This window comes from Ovis aries, chromosome 12 (genome assembly GCF_016772045.2).
Source record: "Ovis aries strain OAR_USU_Benz2616 breed Rambouillet chromosome 12, ARS-UI_Ramb_v3.0, whole genome shotgun sequence".
Taxonomy (NCBI): Eukaryota; Metazoa; Chordata; class Mammalia; order Artiodactyla; family Bovidae; genus Ovis; species Ovis aries.
In genome coordinates this window covers 66,396,729-66,415,416 of record NC_056065.1, presented here as the reverse complement: position 1 = coordinate 66,415,416, position 18,688 = coordinate 66,396,729, and the positions used below count along the sequence as shown (strand labels likewise).

The following is an 18,688-nucleotide window of genomic DNA, read 5'->3' as shown; positions in this document are numbered from 1 at the left end:
TAATTCGAGATGTACTAATTCGAAGACAAAGAGGCAGACTCATGTCTCAGTTATAAAATATCAAACTTTTATTAGGATGTTTCCTAATCTACTCCAAGTCACTCCAGCACAGACAGCTCTAACTTTTATATGGCTTTTTGCTCATCAGAAGAGAAATTTGGAAAGTCCAGAAGCTAAAAAAACTATCAAGAAGGCAGGATGCAGCATGCTTGGGGCTGGTTCATGGGGATGACCCAGAAAGATGTTATGGGGAGGGAGGTGGGAGGGGGGTTCATGTTTGGGAATGCATGTAAGAATTAAAGATTTTAAAATTTAAAAAATAAAAAATTAAAATGGTAAAAAAATAAATAAATAAAAAAATAAAATCTGCAAACAAATTAAAAAAAAAAAAATAAAATGGATAACCAACAAGGACCTACTGTATAGCGCATGGAACTCTGCTCAATGTTATGTACCAGGCTGGATGGGAGCAGGGTTTGGGGGAGAATGGATACATGTATATATATGACTGAGTCCCTTCACTGTTTGCTTGAAACTATCACAACATTGTTAATTGTCTGTATCCCAATAAAAATGCTTTTGATGTTAAATAAAATTTTATAAATAAAAAAAAAAAAAAAAAAAAAAGAAGGCACCAAGTAAGCATGTTAAGGTGTTTAGATTTTCTACAATCTTGGAAGACTGAGGGTGTCATTCCCTTTTCTCTGGAGATTTTCTACAGTCTTGGAGGGGTTGAGGAGATCATTCCCTTGTCACCAAGCTATTTCACTCCTCTAGAGCTAGACGATTCTAAAAGAATGTTGGGTTAACAAAAAATATCCATGCAGGGAAGAAGGAGAAGCAAAACTAGAAAATGTTGAGAAGTGAAACTCTGTATCTTTCTTAAAAACAAGAATTCTGTATCTGATCACCCCCTTCATTTGGGCCTTACATCGGGTTGGCCAAAAAGTTCATTTGAGTTTTTCTGAACACTGGTAGATGGGTTGGCCAACCCAGTATTTCTAAAAGCATTTCTTGTATCTTATACTCTGCTGATAGATTTAGAGACCTTCCACCCAGAGATTCCAATCTTATTTCCAAAGCACTTCTCTCAGTAACCACAGGGTTTAGTCATGGTTCAAACACATCTTGCTGCACCCCAGATTCTACAGTGATCTTTGTGACCATATCCAGCTTTGTTGATTCTACCCAAAGGGCATAATCACCAAGAATGCAGTGTTCACCAGAAAGCCCAGGGGCATGGGGATCATAAAAGATCCCAAGAGGAAAAATATTTAGTTTATACAAAACAAAATACTAAGCTTCGAGGGACATGATTTTCATTTAAAGAACTAAGACTGTAGAACTAAAAGGTTCTGTTACTTTATTCAAAATAAAAAATGCACTTTCTTTATAGTTCTTAACCTTAAAAAAAAAGTTTTGGCTTGAAAATCATCATGCATAAATGAAAATGCAATTTAATGAAATGTCATATTTTATAAATTTAAGTGATGCAACCATACGACTTATCTGTTAAAATTAAGCTGTTGGGTTCTTTCTCATATGAAACAAGCTCTGCTTTATTTCATGTGTTAACCATAACTGTAATTTTCTTTTTCAAGAAGCATGCGATGGAGAGACGAAGAAGGGAGGACCAAACTCCTTGAGTAATTCGACTGAAGTTGTCATGCACAGGCTGTGTCACTCCCACTGTGATTGATGTTTATTTGTAGTTCATGCTTTGTTCTTATACACAAAGGAGTCACTGCTAGTGAATTAAACAAAAAAAAAAGGAAGAGGACGATCTGCTACCTTTTCTGTCATCAGCATTTCCAAATTATGATCGAGGGCCAAAGTCTAATTTTCGGCCTTCAGATGTTAATACTTAGGAATTTGCTGTCCAAATGGATGACTCTTGATAGGAAAATGTTTGGCAAACAGATGAGAGACACTGAAGCCTATAGTCTCTGAAATCAAATAACCTGGGTTCAAACAACCAGGCTGTCCCTCCATAGCTCTTGAGCTGGTCAATTTGCTTAGACTTTTAAAGTTTTCATTTCCTTACCTGTGTAGTGGGGAAAATTATAGTATATTCCTCTTAAGATTGTTAGAAGGGTTTAATGATATAGTGCATAAACACACACATACACATATATATATTCACTGTTCTTAGCATGCTACTGCTGCTGTTGCTAAGTCGCTTCAGTTGTGTCCGACTCTGTGCGACCCCATAGACAGCAGCCCACCAGGCGCCCCCGTCCCTGTGTGTATATGTGTGTGTGTGTATATATATATATATATATGTATGCATTATATCACTAATTTACCATGTTCTTAGCATAGTGCATGGTAAATAGAAAAAAACTTAGTAGGGTTTAATGATATAATGTATATATATATACACACACACACACACACACACATATATACACACTGTTCTTAGTACAGTGCTTGATAAATAGAAAAAAAAAACTTGGTAAATGTTAACTACATTATATTAATAATATGAAATGCTAACTCTAATTTTGCCATTCTGACAAATATTTCCACTAACTGTTTCAAAGCTGTGAGCATGACAAAATTCCAGGTCAATTTCAAAACAAACTTGTCTATCAGAGCCAGGATGCTTACTTACAGCCAACATCCAGAGTTATCCTGCCAGTTGCTCTTCCAGCATCATTGACAGCAACACACGTATAATCACCAGCATCCAAATCTTGAGTTTCTTGAATCTTCAAAAGTCCCAAGAGAGGGTCAATAATGAGGAATGTTGAGGGCTTCAGCTCAAGATCTCCTAAGTAAGAATGACAGGGAGAACAATACACAGTTAAGGGTTTCAATAGTTTGCTACTGATCTGACTGCAAAACTTCTGAAGAAAACTGATGGTAAGGTTTTTTAAATCCAAGTGTCTGGCACAATGCAGACACTTAAACAATGCTTATGCAATGAAAGAAAGAAATGTTTCTTGGTAATGAGCTGATTTAGGCCTATATAATTCCACAGGCTAACCTATAACCAAAAAATCAGGCTCTAAATGAATTATGTGCAAATATTTCCTACTGTATGTGTGTCTAAATGAGAACAAACTCTTTGAAGCTATGTTGGGAGATTAAGAAAGAGTGGAAGCTATCACTGCGGCTGTGAAAACGGAAAACGAAGATGAAGATCGAAACAAAATTTCCACCATCTTTGCAACAGGATGAATTTCAATTACCCAGGAAATACTTTGGAGACTATGGGTGTTCTTAGTTTGGCTAAATGCCCAGGTTTCTGGTTTGCTTAATGTTCTCAGTCAGACTTTGTCCTGTGAGAGGTTTAAGCTGCCTGAAGGGATTCTAAGAATGGCTAAGGAACCACAGCTGGCTAGAGAGCATAGGAAGGAGCTTGTTGAAAGAAAAAGAATGGATGAAGAACTCTTGGACATAGCCGGAGAGGACTGTTGTTATATTAATCTCCCAGGATACCTCTACTAAGTCTGTATTATACATCAAAGTTTTTTAAGTCAGAGTTACAGGGTTTGGGGAAGAAGCAGGTAGGGAATAAATGAGTGGAGGATGCAATCAGATAATGAGTTTGACCTCAGTGTGAGGGCAGAATAACCCAAGAAAGATGACTTAGGTCTGGGCTGCCTATCCCTGTAACACCTCAGATCCTCGGAGAACCATTTCTATTTGAGGGCAGGCAATGCCTCAACAAATCTGTTAGCTGAGTTAGCCTATCCTTGGGCTTCCTTTCCTCCAGGGTTTTTCCTTACCTAAGAATGAAATTAACCAGGATGACAAGTATCACAAAAAAAAAAAAAAAAAAAATACTAGCACTGGAGACCCGGGTTCGATCCCTGGGTTGGGAAGATCTTCTGGAGAAGGGAAGAGCAACCTACCCCAGTATTCTTGCCTGGAGAATTCTGGGGACAGAGGAGCCTGACAGGCTACAATCCATGGGATCTCAAAGAGCTGGGCACAACTAAGTGACACTTACTTACTGATGTTTAAGTGACAGCTTAGTGTTGCCATCTCTTTTGCTTCTTTTTTGTAAAGGGCAATGTCAAACCTTTTGTGGGGATCCTAAAAAAATTCCAGGAGGTTTAAAGGCCATTGCTCTTAGGGTTTCACAGCATGCCAGATGTCAAGTCTGAAGAAGTACTCTCCAAATGCCATTTACTGGCTTAGCCATGTGTCTTGGGACTGAGGACTGCAGAAGTAACTCCCTTAGCTTCTTAAACTAATTTTTATTGGGGTACAACTGATTTATGATGTTGTGTTAGCTTTTGCTGTACAGCAAAGTGAATCAGTTACACATATACACATGGCCACTCTTTGTCAAATTCTTTTCCCATATAAGTCACTACAGAGTATTGAGAAAGGCTCCCTGAGCTATACATAGGTTATTAGTTATCTATTTTATTAATATATACATATACTGATAATAGTACATATATGTCAGTCCTAATCTCCCAATTTATGCCATCCCTCTGTTTCCCCCTTGGTAACCATAAGCTTGTATTCTACATCTGTGTCCCTTAGCTTTTAACAGGCTAAAACCCTAGAGCTAGTAATTCTCTAGAACACTATACAAAGCAACAACCAACAGACTTAGGGTGACAAACAAATTCTCATTTTGTTTTTATAATTTGAGGAGGAGATGAGGTCAGAGAAGCCATAAATTTCAAAACAAAAAAATTACATTAGCAACCGTGAGTGCCAAAAATAAAGTATTTTTCAGCATTCCAACATTTAAAACCTCAATCATCCTTTTAAGCTGGCTACTGCATACCATGCGAGAATGAGAGAAGCAGCTATAAAGCCTTGTCTATGTGCCTCTGGGAAATTTTCATAAGTAAAAGCAGATGATGTTGACATAAACCTTCCTCCCACTAGGGGAGGATGCAATGTGACCAAGCTGTTCATCAAGCATTAAAATGTTTGGACTAAAACGCATTTAGAGTTTTGCATTTTATTTCTCCCTTAGTTTTTTCTCTATATGTCACAGGACATAACAGGATGAAATAAAGACCTTTTTGCTAGCATTTTTTTTTAAGTAAAAGTATTTTAAAAATAGCAGTAATGAAACAAAATATAAATTGGAAAACACCAGTTATATCAAGTTTACATACTGATCATATTTTGATAATCTCTCTTGATTTCTACTGAACAATTAGCAATCAAAGTATTGCTATAAAGCCATAAAGAAATACAGAACTTTGAGATGAAGATGACTGGGGGAGTAAATCTTTAATTTTAATATTAGATAAGATTAGAAGAATATTTACATACATTAGAGTATATAAATTTTGCTGACATTCTAGGATTTAAAACAATCATTATCCACTAAGGAGGATACTTTCTGCTTTAGTTTAAATTAGATTTTGGCATCTATGGACATAAAGACTAATAGATAATTTATCCATGACATAAGATCCTTTAAACTGTTGAAAGTTCTTTATTGGTTCTCAAAAATGTTTGTCTCAAGACTCTTTTTACACTCTTAAAAATTATCAGGGACTTTAATGAGTTTTTGTTTATGTAGATTATATTTATTTGTACTAAGGAACTGGCAACCCACTCCAATATTCTTGCCTGGAGAAACCCGTGGACAGAGGAGCCTGGTGGGCTGCTGTCCATGGGGTCACACAGAGCCGGACACGACTGAAGCGACTTAGCATGCATGCATGCAGTGGAGAAGGAAATGGCAACCCACTCCAGTATTCTTGCCTGGAGAATCCCAGGGACAGAGGAGTATGGTGGGCTGCAATGTATGGGGTTGCACAGAGTTGGACACAACTGAAGCGACTTAGCAGCAGCAGCAGCAGCATTTTAGAAAAGAAAGTGAAAAGTTTAAAAGCATATGCACTTATTTTCTAGTAACTCAGGACATTGTAACATAAATCTATCTTATAAAAAATAATATTTCCCCGAACTAGAGAAATTTTGTGAGAAAAGTTGCATTGTTTCACATTTTTGCAAATCTCTAGACTGTCTAGCTTCTTAAAAAAAGACTGTTGAGTGTTCTTTTTTGCTTCTGCATTCACTCTACTGGATATCATATGTTACACAGTTCCTAAAACTTCATGAATCACTCATAAGACAATGCGTGTGAAAAAGTCAAATAACAATTTAGTATAATCAGGAAAATAATTTTGATCTCATGGACCTGAAAAGAGTTGGTGGGAACCTCCAGGGATTCCCAACTATACTTTAATAAACACCAATCTAAAGAAACCCAATTTCTTTACTATTTTGCCACAAATACTCTTCATACAATATTTTAATAGTATTCTTGATTCTTTCTTTGAACCCACCTTATGTTGCTCGTTTCTAATATCTAAAATTTTGGTGGGCATTTGTATGTGTGAGATTCCTTTTCTCGAATGGTCTGAATGAAATACCACTTATTAAAGAATGGTGGCTGCCAAAGGCTGCAGGGCAGGGGAAATGGGAAGTCATTGTTCAACAGGCTTAAAGTTTCAGTCCCACAAGATGAATGAGTTCTAGAGATCTGCTGTACAACAGTGCATAGAGTTAATAATGCTGTACCGTCTGTTTAAATCAGAACTGCTTGGGGAAAAAAACAAAAGGCATGACCAAAAGGTTATTCTTATGGTTAGGGAAAGAACTAATCACCTGTAGTTTCCCCAATGAGGGATTTTCCTAATTTTGCTGGTGTCTCATCCCAGCAGAGGTAGACAAGGAAGGTCCAGCTGCCCCCCACCACTTTCTTTTTTCAAGCCAGTTTGCAAGTAAAATAGTTTGTCTTCTGGCTTTTCTCTTTATGATCCAGACTCTGCCTAAGGAATAAATTGCCTGCCTGTGACCGAGAGAGCCAGTGATCCTGGGGCTCAGGGCAGTTGTGTGTGTTGCTGCTGAACAAAACGCAGGTCCTCCATAATCATCTGTCAGTGCTTAATGCCCACATGCTAACTCTGCTGGTGCATAATTTGAACAGAGAAATGAGACAGGATTTACTTGGCCCATTGAACTCCAATGTCTCTAGCCGAGAAGAGAAACAAATGCATAGTTAATTCTAGAACGTTCCCTAACTCCTCATTTAGATCTCAAGGTATCTGTGGGACCAAAACTGACATACAAAGTTATTCAGGAGAGTAGCCCCAATTTGAGAGCATAAAACACTCTTTCTGTGACTCAGCTCTACACAGGCAGAGAAATCAGCAGGTTCTACACAGGCAGAGAAATCAGCAGGTTCTATTAGTTTTCAAAACATTTTTATTTTTAATATAAACTACTGGTGAAAATTAAAAAAGAGAACTACCTCTATAACACATTTTTTCTGGATTTCTTTAAGATGCGAGTTTGAAACTATTATGTATTTCATTTGAAAGTTAAAGATTTAAGCATTTCAAATAAGGGAAATTCATTTTTGTTGACTGAAACAGAACTGAAACCTAATTAAGAAGCAAATCCACAAATGCTTTCTTATCAGAGAAAACACAAAGACTTAAAAATCATTTAACAAGGAAAACTATGAAAAATGACATTATCTCCTTGTTTCCCTCCCTGTTTCTGATTTATGTTATTGAAAGTATTTGCTTTCTGCATAAAGCTTCATGTTCTTCACCTCATGTTCCCCAAGAGTTTGAACCCGAGGTGAATTCACAATTTTGTGATTATGACATCAACCTGTTGCTATGGGAATGTCTGTGATTTAACAAACAGAATCATAACAATAGTGCTTTGTACTATTTAGCATTTTTCATCTGAAGATTAAAGAGTATTTTGCAAACAGCATCTCAATAATCCTAGCAACCTCCCCTCTCAGGGTGTTTGTAGGGATTTTTCTTTCTCATAGACTGGAAAAACTGAGAGAAACAGGAGCGGGACATTCTGCAGAGATAGCCACTGTCAGCATCTGAGCCTGGACCAGGGCCCAAGGGCATTTTCACCAAGGACAAGCAGCACATTATTATTATTTTATTACAGAATCACAGAGGCAGAACCTTTATGTCACAAATAGGGGCAGATAATTTCTGTACTTGACATAAACATCTACCACGCATGATAAAGCTGACCACAAAAGACATTTGCCTTTAAATCACAAATATTATTCAATTGTAAGCTTTAACACGAGTCTTTATTTGACCACTTTATAGAAAAGCATCCTGCAGAATCTAGGAAACTTCCTAATTGTGAGAGCCTAAGCAAAATGAACTGAAATCAGAGAAGCTATTTTAAACATGAACTGAGTATTCCTGGACAGTTTTCTACAGGAAACAATCCTAAACTAACAAAGAGAATGTTCAGCTGGATTAGCAGAGGAGAAGTTTTCCTGCTTTGATTTTAACGGTTCTATAATCCACACCAGATGTCAAATACTGAAATTCAGAGTGCAGCATGTTGAACTGCCGTCTCTAGTGAGACCATAAACACATTTTATGGGGCTGCTAAGTCACACACCAAAACAAATTTTTAACAAATTATTTTTATCTAAAAGAGAAAGCAATACTAAGTGAATCAGACATGAACATACTTAAGAAATATACCTTTGAACCATTTAACTTGAGGTGGAGGAACACCAGAGGTTTTACATTCCATAACTGTTGTATCCCCCAGGGCAACCAAGAGCTCACTCTGAACTACAATCAACTTCGGGGCTTCTGAAAACAACAAACAAGCAAACAGTTAAAGCCTAGCACAATGCCACGTGCAACTTGTTTATGTTTACTAAATGAAGCAATTTAAAAAATGATCATTATTTATGTGCTTGTGGCCATCTCAATATTTATAATAAATAGAAATAAACTCTTCTAATGTATATGCACAATGATGTATGTGATAAAAGATCATCTATAAAAACCAAAAGAATATCAGGCGAAAATAATTCTGCTAAAACAGAGTCTAAAAATTTAGGATATTAATTGATGCACATTTTCTCTGAGATATACATTTTGAAATGTGCACAACTGATGCAGATTTCAATTAATTGATGCACATTTTCTATGTGACTTTAAGGATATTCATGTCCATGTACAGAGACAGTTGTTCTGTAAGGTTAAATTTTGGGGGGGTTCCTCTTTGTAGCTCAGATGATAAAGAATCTGCCCACAATGGGGGAGACCTAGGTTCAATCCCTGAGTTGGGAAGGTCCCCTGGAAGAGAAAATGACAACCCACTCCAATATTCTTGCCTAGAGAATTCCACGGACAGAAGAGCTTGGGGAGCTACAGTCTATGGGATTGAAGAAAGTAGGACATGATTGAGCAACTAACGCTTACTTAAGGCTAAACTTTGCACCTATAAGAAGCAGTCTCCCACTTTGGACTCTATTTTCCCCTTTGATGTTAAATACAGATATTCTCTAAGTTTCTTTCCTTAGCTCTGTTCGATTCACCCTTTTGCCTAATACTTCAGTTTATGCACCCATTTTTTTAAATGAACTGAACATTTTAGGTCTTTCCAACTTCAACTGAGGTAGCTTTAAACAAAGCCAAGAGTTAACTTCGCAAAGATCATGTTTCTACCTGGCTAGAAAACTTCCGTGATTGCATTTCATAATTTCCTAGTCTGGCTTTCGAAACTCATATTGGTGCATGGCTTTTTCTTGAATTTCACCCCCTTTACACTTCCTGACTTGCCACAAGAGTGGAGCTACACTTGTTTCAAAACAGGCGCTATTCTCTCCATCTTCCTACTTTTGCTAAAGTTGTTTCCTCTGCCTGACACCCGTTGTCACAACTCTTTAAATCCCACTCATTATTCCAGACTGAGCTTAAGTCCTGTCTCCTTTGAGAAATGCTTACAAATTCCCCATCTGGAATTATTAATCTTCCCTCTGCCAGCCTCCCACATTAATGCTTATGTGTCTTCCTTATTATATTTCTTTATGTATATCTACTTTCATCATTCACACTCTTGAAAAATAAGGGCCTCATAATGTCCTTTTTTCTTTAATTTTTACACTCCAGAATCTCTAGCATAGCATTTTACATACTTTGAGTGATTAATAAGTTAAATAAATGGGTGGAACATTTTGGTTTCTTTGTGAATTAACCAAAATTCATTTCTGTAACGCATATCCCATTCCCAACTGTCTGGTCTCTCTCCACATGGGTGTTCTGTGATTGATTTTCAGTCATCTCTAAATCTAAGCCCACTTTCCCTTCAAAAACTTACTCACCACTTGCCTTTCTAATGTCTACAAATGAAACCAATCTTCCCAGGCTTTTAGGTTGAGTATTGGTGACACTTTTGTTGACTCCCTCATCTATACATACCCTCTATAATTCTCAGCCTTTATTATGACTCTTTTATACTCCTTCCTCTCCACAAGCCTTACTATGAATTATGGTAAATAAAAATGAGAGAAAGAGTGAATTGCTAGTCACTAATTATTTACATTTTACAAACTGAGATTGAGTATGTAATGCCCATGTCCTTTGTCTAAGAAACGTCAAATTAACAGAAATATTCTATTATATGTTATTAGAATATATGACTATGTATTATAATAGATTACATTATACATGTTAGAATATGTGATATTATAGAAAAGTTGTCATGATATTATTTATTATTATAAGAAAAATAAAATATTTATCTTCAATAAATATTTGAGTTTGGAGGGGAAAAACTGAAGATGAAAAGCAAAAATAATATCTAGATAGTGACAGAAGTGTCATAAATATTTAATTATAATATAAATGTTATAAACAATTTCATATATATGCATTTATGTATGAATATATAAATTCAAACATATATGGACATAAGTGGAAAATGTAAAATAAAAGTTGAGGTAAGCTAAGAAAAATACAGAATTTGTTGATTTGTAAGTAAAATATTACAAAGAACAGATCAACCATGGAAGGACAGAACTCTATGGACAATCAGAAACTCTTCCATAATCTAGAATCTTCCTTGATTTCTGTTGAATAATGAACCTATTCATTTCCTGAACTTTTAACTTAAATTAGTTAAAATATTTGCTTTAATCAGTGTGTGAGACAAATAAAAAATTATACAACTGGGTATGACTCATTCCAATATTAATTTTTTTAAAAAGCACTTTTACATTGCTTGATATGATATTCACCCTATTTGAACTGGCTTTTAAACTGATTATACTTGCCAATGTATCTGAGGGTAGAAGTCTGTTTATCCATTCCAGCTGAATTACTTGCCAGGCAACCATAGGTCCCTGCATCTTTGGGAACTGCATTTTTGATAAACAAGTTACCTTCTGAGGTCATCCTATACCTATAGACAAAAAGAAAGTGAAATTAAAAATAGTAATAGGATCAGGGAACTATAGCAACTTCCTTCAAATATCTTCAAATACTTTAGAGTTACGCTTTTGGTGCTGATTGCAAAAATGATTAATAGCATCACTATGTAAGAAGAAACACTGTAATAATAACAATATGTGTGTGTGTGTTAAGTCGCTTCAGTCATGTCCGACTCTTTTGAGACCCCATGGACTGTAGCCTGGCCAGGCTCCTCTCTCCATGGGATTCTCCAGGCAAGAATACTGGAGTGGTTGCCATTTCCTTCTCCAGAATAACAACAATAGGTTCCACATATCTAATACTTGCCATGTGCCAAGGCTGATCTAGCAGCTTTACATTTATTCATGTTTTAAATGTTCCTAACAATCCAATGTGGAGAAGGCAATGGCAGCCCACTCCAGTACTCTTGCCTGGAAAATCCCATGGATGGAGAAGCCTGGAAGGCTGCAGTCCATGGGGTCAGTGAGGGTCGGACAGAACTGAGTGACTTCACTTTCACTTTTCACTTTCATGCATTGGAGAAGGAAATGGCAACCCACTCAGTGTTCTTGCCTGGAGAATCCCGGAGACAGGGGAGCCTGGTGGGCTGCCATCTATGGGGTCACACAGAGTTGGACACGACTGAAGTGACTTAGCAGTAGCAGCAACAACAATCCAATGAGTTAGATACTACTATTCTGTCTGTTATACAGATGAGCAAAGAGGTTATACAACTTGCCCCAAGTCAGCGTCAGTAAAGGGAAGAAGCGAAGTTTGCACCCAGGCAATCTTGCTCTGTATGAACTTCTAAGCTAAACAGTTCCTCAAAATGAAAACCTGAGAGATGCAATGCCTCACATCTCAAGTGAGTCCCTGAAGAGACCGGGAATAGAATTTGGCTCACAGCTAAGATCATCTCCTCATGACAAACCCAGAGTAATGGGAGCCTGATGGCTGGAAACGTCACTGTTTATGTCCCAAGTGTTCGGTACTTTCTCTGAGCATGAGAGGATTCATTTTCTTTTAAAAGCATCCAGCAGAATAGAATACTACAATGAGAAATGTAGTATGAGAGGCAATGGTGAACATGAGTTATGCAGAAAGTCTGCATACACTTTCATTAGGGCTACTGTTCCATCCTTTGCTTGTGCCTCTCTCTTCTGTCAAATCCCAGGACCAAGCCTTTAGCGGATGGGTTAAATGCACATCAATTTACCCACAGAAAGTTTATTATCCCCATTTCAATTATTCATGGGCTTCCCTGGTGGTGCTAGTGGTAAAGAATGTGCCTGCCAATACAGGAGACATAAGAGATGCCAGTTCAATTCCTGGGTCAGGAAGAACCCCTGGAGGAAGGGTATGGCAAACCACTCCAGTATTCCTGGCTAAATAATCCCATGGGTAGAGGATCCTGGCGGGCAACAATCCATAGGGTCACAGAGAGTCAGACACAACTGAAGTGACTTAGCACACAGTTATTCATGGTAAATCAACTGTTACAGTGTTCTGTTTACAAAGCAAAGTGAGGAAACACTCAGTTCTAGCTGTTGAATTCAATACTCAAGAACCTCAAACTCTAGACATCCATCATTTATTACTTTATGGACATTTCCTGGCCTATTGAGAAAATCTAGAGCTGCGGATTTGGGTCAAACTTCCCTTAATCCCAGAGATTTAGTCAGATTAGTTCTGACCAGAAATTTCATCAACTCCTCTTACTCAGTAAAAACAAAGAACATGATACAAACCCAGTACCTGTGTGAACCCATGATAAACATATCATTCATGGTCCAGGAGATCTTTGGTTTGGGATAACCTGTTACAGAACACATGATGGAGACCTCTGATCCACCTGTGAAGGACTGATTCTTGGGCATCACAGTGACTTTGGGCGGTTCTGCAGATAAAAAGAAAACACACAGCATGAAATGCCAGTGATGTCGGCAGACTTATCACCACCACACCTTTACTTTATAAACATTTATTTATTTTGCACTTCCAGGAGTTTGTTTATGAACAATAACAAAAAAGCTGCAGTTACTCAGCAGACATGCTCCCCAAGGCGGGCAAGGAATGCCGACCCTGTTTTCCAGCTTTCGGCAGCCCAAGTTGTATGAGACCAGGGTCTGCTCTCCTCGCTTCTCCAGAGCCCCTCCTCTCCATGAAAGACTGATGCAGGCTGTGGCTGGACCCCAAAGCTTGACCCTGTACCCCACAGGCCTGGGGAGGACCGCAGAGGGCTTTACCTCTGGTCATTCGGCCCAAGGTTGTGTAGCTCAGCCAAGCCCTGTTAGCCCACTGGAGCAGCAGGCTTGCTCCTACTCCCAGATTGTGAAGCATGAGGGTGGGCAAGGCCTTGCCTTCAGAGCTTGGCAAGGGCCTGGCACACTCTCCTTTGAGGGCACATCAGGAGTCTGGATCTGACGTCAATGACAGGAAGAGGCCTCCACTTTCCTGCCCCCTGAATGCAAGGAGGAGAGCAGCAGGATTATGACAGTGATATGAGGTCCTGGGGCGGGGATTCCTCCGTCCATTCTCTAGCCAGGTGGTCCTCATGGCCTGGCAGCAGGTGTCCATGACCTTGGCGACATCAGCCACAGGGAGGCTGCTGGTAGGGGTGGCATTCAGCACCTCCAGCTTAATGCTTCCCAGGGCCAAGACTTTCCTCTTGAGGTGCAGGAGAAGGTGGAGCTCAACACGGAGGGAAGGGGCAAACGGACTTAGACCACCAGGGAGAAGCCTCCTTCCTCGAAAGGCAGCAGGTCCCTATTGTCACTCTGAGTGCACGTGGACCAGCACCACACTTTGAGGTTCTCCCTGACCACGCACTAGACCATGTGGGCCATCAGGTCCTGGAGCACTGCCGGATGATGATGGAAGAAATGTTCACGTATTGAGGGATGGCAAAGTCATTCTGGCTTATACACGATCTGGCTTGAACTTTATGCTAGTGAGAACAGCCTGCCGATGGATTATCAAACATGCATTGTACATCTGCTTTAACCATTAAAGAATGTGTTGAAAAAAATCAAAATGGAGTAACTGTGGTTCAAGCATTCAAAATGGAGACAGGTGGCCGCTGTCGACGTGGTTTCAGACAAGCTCCTGCATCACCAAGAACCTGAATCTCCTGAACTGCATCAGACTCAAGGACACCAACAGCTGTTCTCAAAACATCTACTAGCGGTTCCCAGCTGCAACCTTATGGTCTCAAGGACTCCCTTTGTAACTATGCAACCAACTCGCTCCCCAAACAACCCTTGCTTAATAAGCATCCCTACTTCTTGCCAGTTCCAATCCTAGTCTTGACAAACAACTGACGCAATACTGTGGTTTTTGCCTATATGAGCCTCCCTCATTTTGTAGTCAGGCAGAACACAATTCAAGTGGTTCTTGAATCTGTGTCTCCAAGGCCACTGTCCTCAGTTTGACTTGAATAAAACTCTCTTCTTTTCCTATTACAGACTGCTTACTGATTATCCGTATCAGCCATGAAGATGCCCCAAGGTACATGGTCAGGCCCATGAGCCCTGTGAAGAGCAGCTCTTGCCTGGCAACACTTGGGAAGGTCCTCCTTGAGACCCACAATGCCCAGGATGCTCTAGTGGTTAGAAACAATGACACAGAAGTGGTCCACCTCCAGCTTCTGGTGGCCCTTTATCTCAAAGTGAATGGGAATATAGACTTGAACATATATACATGAAGGCCTGGATGAACCACCTGACGATACTCACATTCTCTACTACCTGACCATGTTGACCTCGCAGGCAGGCAGGTGAGCATAGCCACAGTGATGATCATGAAGCAGAGCAGGCAGTATAAAGGTGATCCTGGCTTAGAACTTGGCCCATGCAGTTCGGCTGCACAAGCAGCAACAGCAGCAGCAGCGTGCAGTCAGCCACAGCAAGAGCTCCATGGCCAAGGTGGAATTGGGACCACACACGTATGCTGGTGCCCTTGAAGCCTTGATGACACTGGCCTCAGGCTTCCCCCCTGGGCTCTGGCTGGGAAGGCGCTCTTAGGGTACTCTCCATCAGGGATCTGGCCCCATCAGTGTAGGAGAGACACGAAAAGCAATGAAAGCATGATAGGTAAATTGCTTTTGAGAGTAAAATGAATCTGATCCAAATGTTTCAGTGTCTCCACTGGTTACCACGGGGACCCTTGCTACTCTGCTCAAACTACCTGACCACTGGCTTCCACCTGTTCGTCTGGAACGTCAATATAAACCTGTTTTCAGGTAAGGTCTCCAGACAGAGCCTTTTGCCTCTTTCTATATAGTGAACACAGGTTGAGAACCAAACTTGTTGTCACAGCAGCCTGCTTTGTTTGAATTGTTCTTTCCCTTTTTAATAAAATTTTTATAAATATTGCTGAGGTTGAGGCCATGTCTTTCATATTATTCCATATTCCAGTATACTCCATAATATTTAACATCCCTTTCACATTGTCCAGTGACTTGTAAATAACAGAGACTTAAAACCATTGAGGGAACACAGGTCATTCCTAAACTCTAACTTGGTTCTGAGAATTGTTATGCCTGCCAACCTCTCAAGATCCAGCTATATTGATCATCTGCCTCATGCCCATGGATTCACAACAGCTCAACTTAACAGAAAATATCCAGTATTCAAAGTGCATATTACATTTTACTTCTGTGGCAGAAAAAAACAACCTTCAAAAATGAAAAGTTAAATCAGAAATTTATTATCTAAAAGGATACAAGAATTCTCTAGGATAACTGGGATGCTGCTAAGGCTGGTCTAATCAATTACATGTTTTACATCTATACTACTTCAGAGTAAGAATTAATCATCAACAAAGGTATCATCAAAGAAATATTTAATGATTGCCTTTCTCTTTAAAGCCCACTTATTTTTTTTTTACATTTTATTGAAGTATAATGGACTTAAAATATTAATTTCAGGTGGTGTATAACATGATTATTTTTATAGTTAAGCACAACACAAATTTGTTATATTACTAACTAAATTCCCTTTGCTGTACATTATATCCCTGTGACTTATTTATTTTATAACTGGTAGTTTAACTAATTTACTTTGTGTAAACATACCCCACTCAATAAGATAAAAATAAATTCATTTGCATGATGTCTGAAATAGATGTCATGAATATTAACAAAAATAAGTTAATTCAATAATATGCTTTTTGCACAATTATTATGTTCCAGGCTCTGTGCTAACTTACAGGGATACACTGATGAGCCAAACAGGGTGTCAGCTCTCCACTTAACCAGGTTTTTACTACAAATGAATTTGAGAATTCAGTTAATCAGTTAGATCTGGATATATTTGTGGTGTATCTTCATAATAAGTTAGTCTGCAAATTGTGGTTTAGCTTCACCAAGAAACACTAGCCTGAGGAATCCCTATACATTTGAAAGAGATACAAATGGTGCCACTGGGCAGCTATACCATGGAACAAACCTAATTAATGCCTAATTGCGAGCAGCTTCTAATCACTCACTCCCCTTTTTTTCCTGTTTATATTGTGTTTCTCAAATAATTTTGTCTTTGAAGTTAATGCTTAAGGGTTTTTCTGGCGAGCAGACTTGGTTGATAGCTAATACTATTCTATGGTTTCCTCTTAGTGAACAGAGGGCTGGAGAAACGTGTGAGGTCAAGGGCAGACTAGCCATAGACAGTAAGTCCAAATTGTGATTCCATCTGGAGTCCATCAATTCTGAAATGCGGGAGCACTACACATGTTGTGGGAGAGCTGTGGGCAATCTTCAGGGGAAGAAGTGGGAAAAACGAACACTTGTTTCTCTTTGGAATTTTTTGAATACCCACATTTACTCCCACCTTCCCAAAATAAAAGGTTTCTCATATCTACCTCGTTTTGACATAGCATTGCTACAAAGATTCAGCAGCTCCTGGGATTTTTGGCTAAACACGATGCCTTCCAGTGGCCTCTGCCAGAACTGGCTTGGCATCAGTCCCAGCAAGAATCCCACTGGTAGGCTCTGTAGTTCAGATATCAAAGTGAAAATAAATGTCAGTTACCCAAACCAGGATGTAGTGAGCTAAGAGGTCATTTCTCCAATAAAGCCTGGATATAGGGTGCTGTTCAGGGTCATGAAGTAAGTCTGTGTGCAACATACAGATGGGATGACATCATCCCACAGAAGGTGAGAAATTTACCACTGCCCTGGAAAGAATATTTCTGCTGACAATAAGAAAATCAGAAAGAATATGAACAAACATTGGCATTCATAATTGCATTTTGACCAAATAACTGTTGAACAAAAATGATCAGAATGATTCAACTTTTATTTGATCAGGTTAAATAAGGATATACTCTATATCCAGGTTTTATAGGAGAAATGACCTCTTAGCTCTTTACATCTTGGTTTGGGTAACTGACATTTATTTTCACTCTGATATCTGAACTACAGAGCCTACCAGTGGGATTCTTACTAGGAGAGATTGGCATCTCTCAACATAATTATATCAACTGTTAGATTTTTTTTTTTAATTCCTAGGGGAATAAAGCTCATCTTGTTTTAATAAGACAGTTCTCACGAAGTAAGAAGAAGTTCAATTCCATCAAAATCCAGAGTCCACTTTTAGGTTTTGAGGAGAAGTAATCCATTCTTAGTTGGTTTTCAATCTCATTTCAATACCACAGTCACTGCCATTATCATCACCACCACTACCACCAGCCATCAGCACCATCATTCTAAATAACAACTTACTGCTCATGAGCCAAAGTGATGGGAATGTGGCACTGTTAGGTAACAAGGCATTAATTCATTCTTTATATTTTAACCACAACAAAAGAGAAATACGAATGTTCGTAATTCTCCACCAATGATTTTAAAACATTAAACGTAGATTAGGATACTAGGAATGAAAAATACTACTCTAAGACTTAGGTGTCGTTACTGCTCAAATTGGCAAAATGCATCTTATAAAGAAGATGCATCTTATAAAGAAGAGCATGAAAACAGCCACGGCTCCAACTGCAAAGACCAAGGAAGATAAAATCTCAACAAAGTCTTAAAAATCTCCAACATCATCTTCATACACAAGAGGCAACTTTACTGTTATTGGTAATTGGGTCTGATTTGTTGGTAGGAAATTATCAAAGACAACACTTAAGGCCTTTCTCTGCAAGGTGGTTTAATCAGACATCGGTAATGATTTGAATTATTTAAACAATAATTTAACGTATTTTTCACCACTGGTATATTGAAAGTACTTGGGAAAATCTGCTTTCATCCTTTCACAAAACAAATATTTACTGAGTACCTGCTATGTTTCTGACACTCGGTGACCTCAAAGATCTCACAGAATATTGTACACAAAAGTGTATTATATACAATTAGGGACTAAATCTCTTTCTAGTAATCAGTTCATTGAAATAGGAAGGAGAGCAGAAGTTACTGAGTACCTATGTGCCAAGTATGTAACTCCAAAACCCACCATTTGTTTTCCTCAATAACCCTGTGAAGCGCTACTGTCACTTTA

At 38.7% G+C, this 18,688-nt stretch overlaps 1 protein-coding gene across 1 annotated transcript in view; it reads right to left on the bottom strand.

Annotated features, from left to right (window-relative positions):
• HMCN1 (hemicentin 1) overlaps positions 1-18,688 on the bottom strand; it is a 552,382-nt gene that overhangs the window by 278,767 nt on the left and 254,927 nt on the right. Inside the window, exons 12-15 of the mRNA XM_004013873.6 lie at positions 12,951-13,092; positions 11,060-11,187; positions 8,475-8,588; positions 2,615-2,773 (exon numbers count right to left, since the gene is read on the bottom strand). Of these exons, the coding sequence (XP_004013922.3) occupies positions 2,615-2,773; positions 8,475-8,588; positions 11,060-11,187; positions 12,951-13,092 (543 nt within the window). The remainder of the gene's footprint in view (positions 1-2,614; positions 2,774-8,474; positions 8,589-11,059; positions 11,188-12,950; positions 13,093-18,688) is intronic.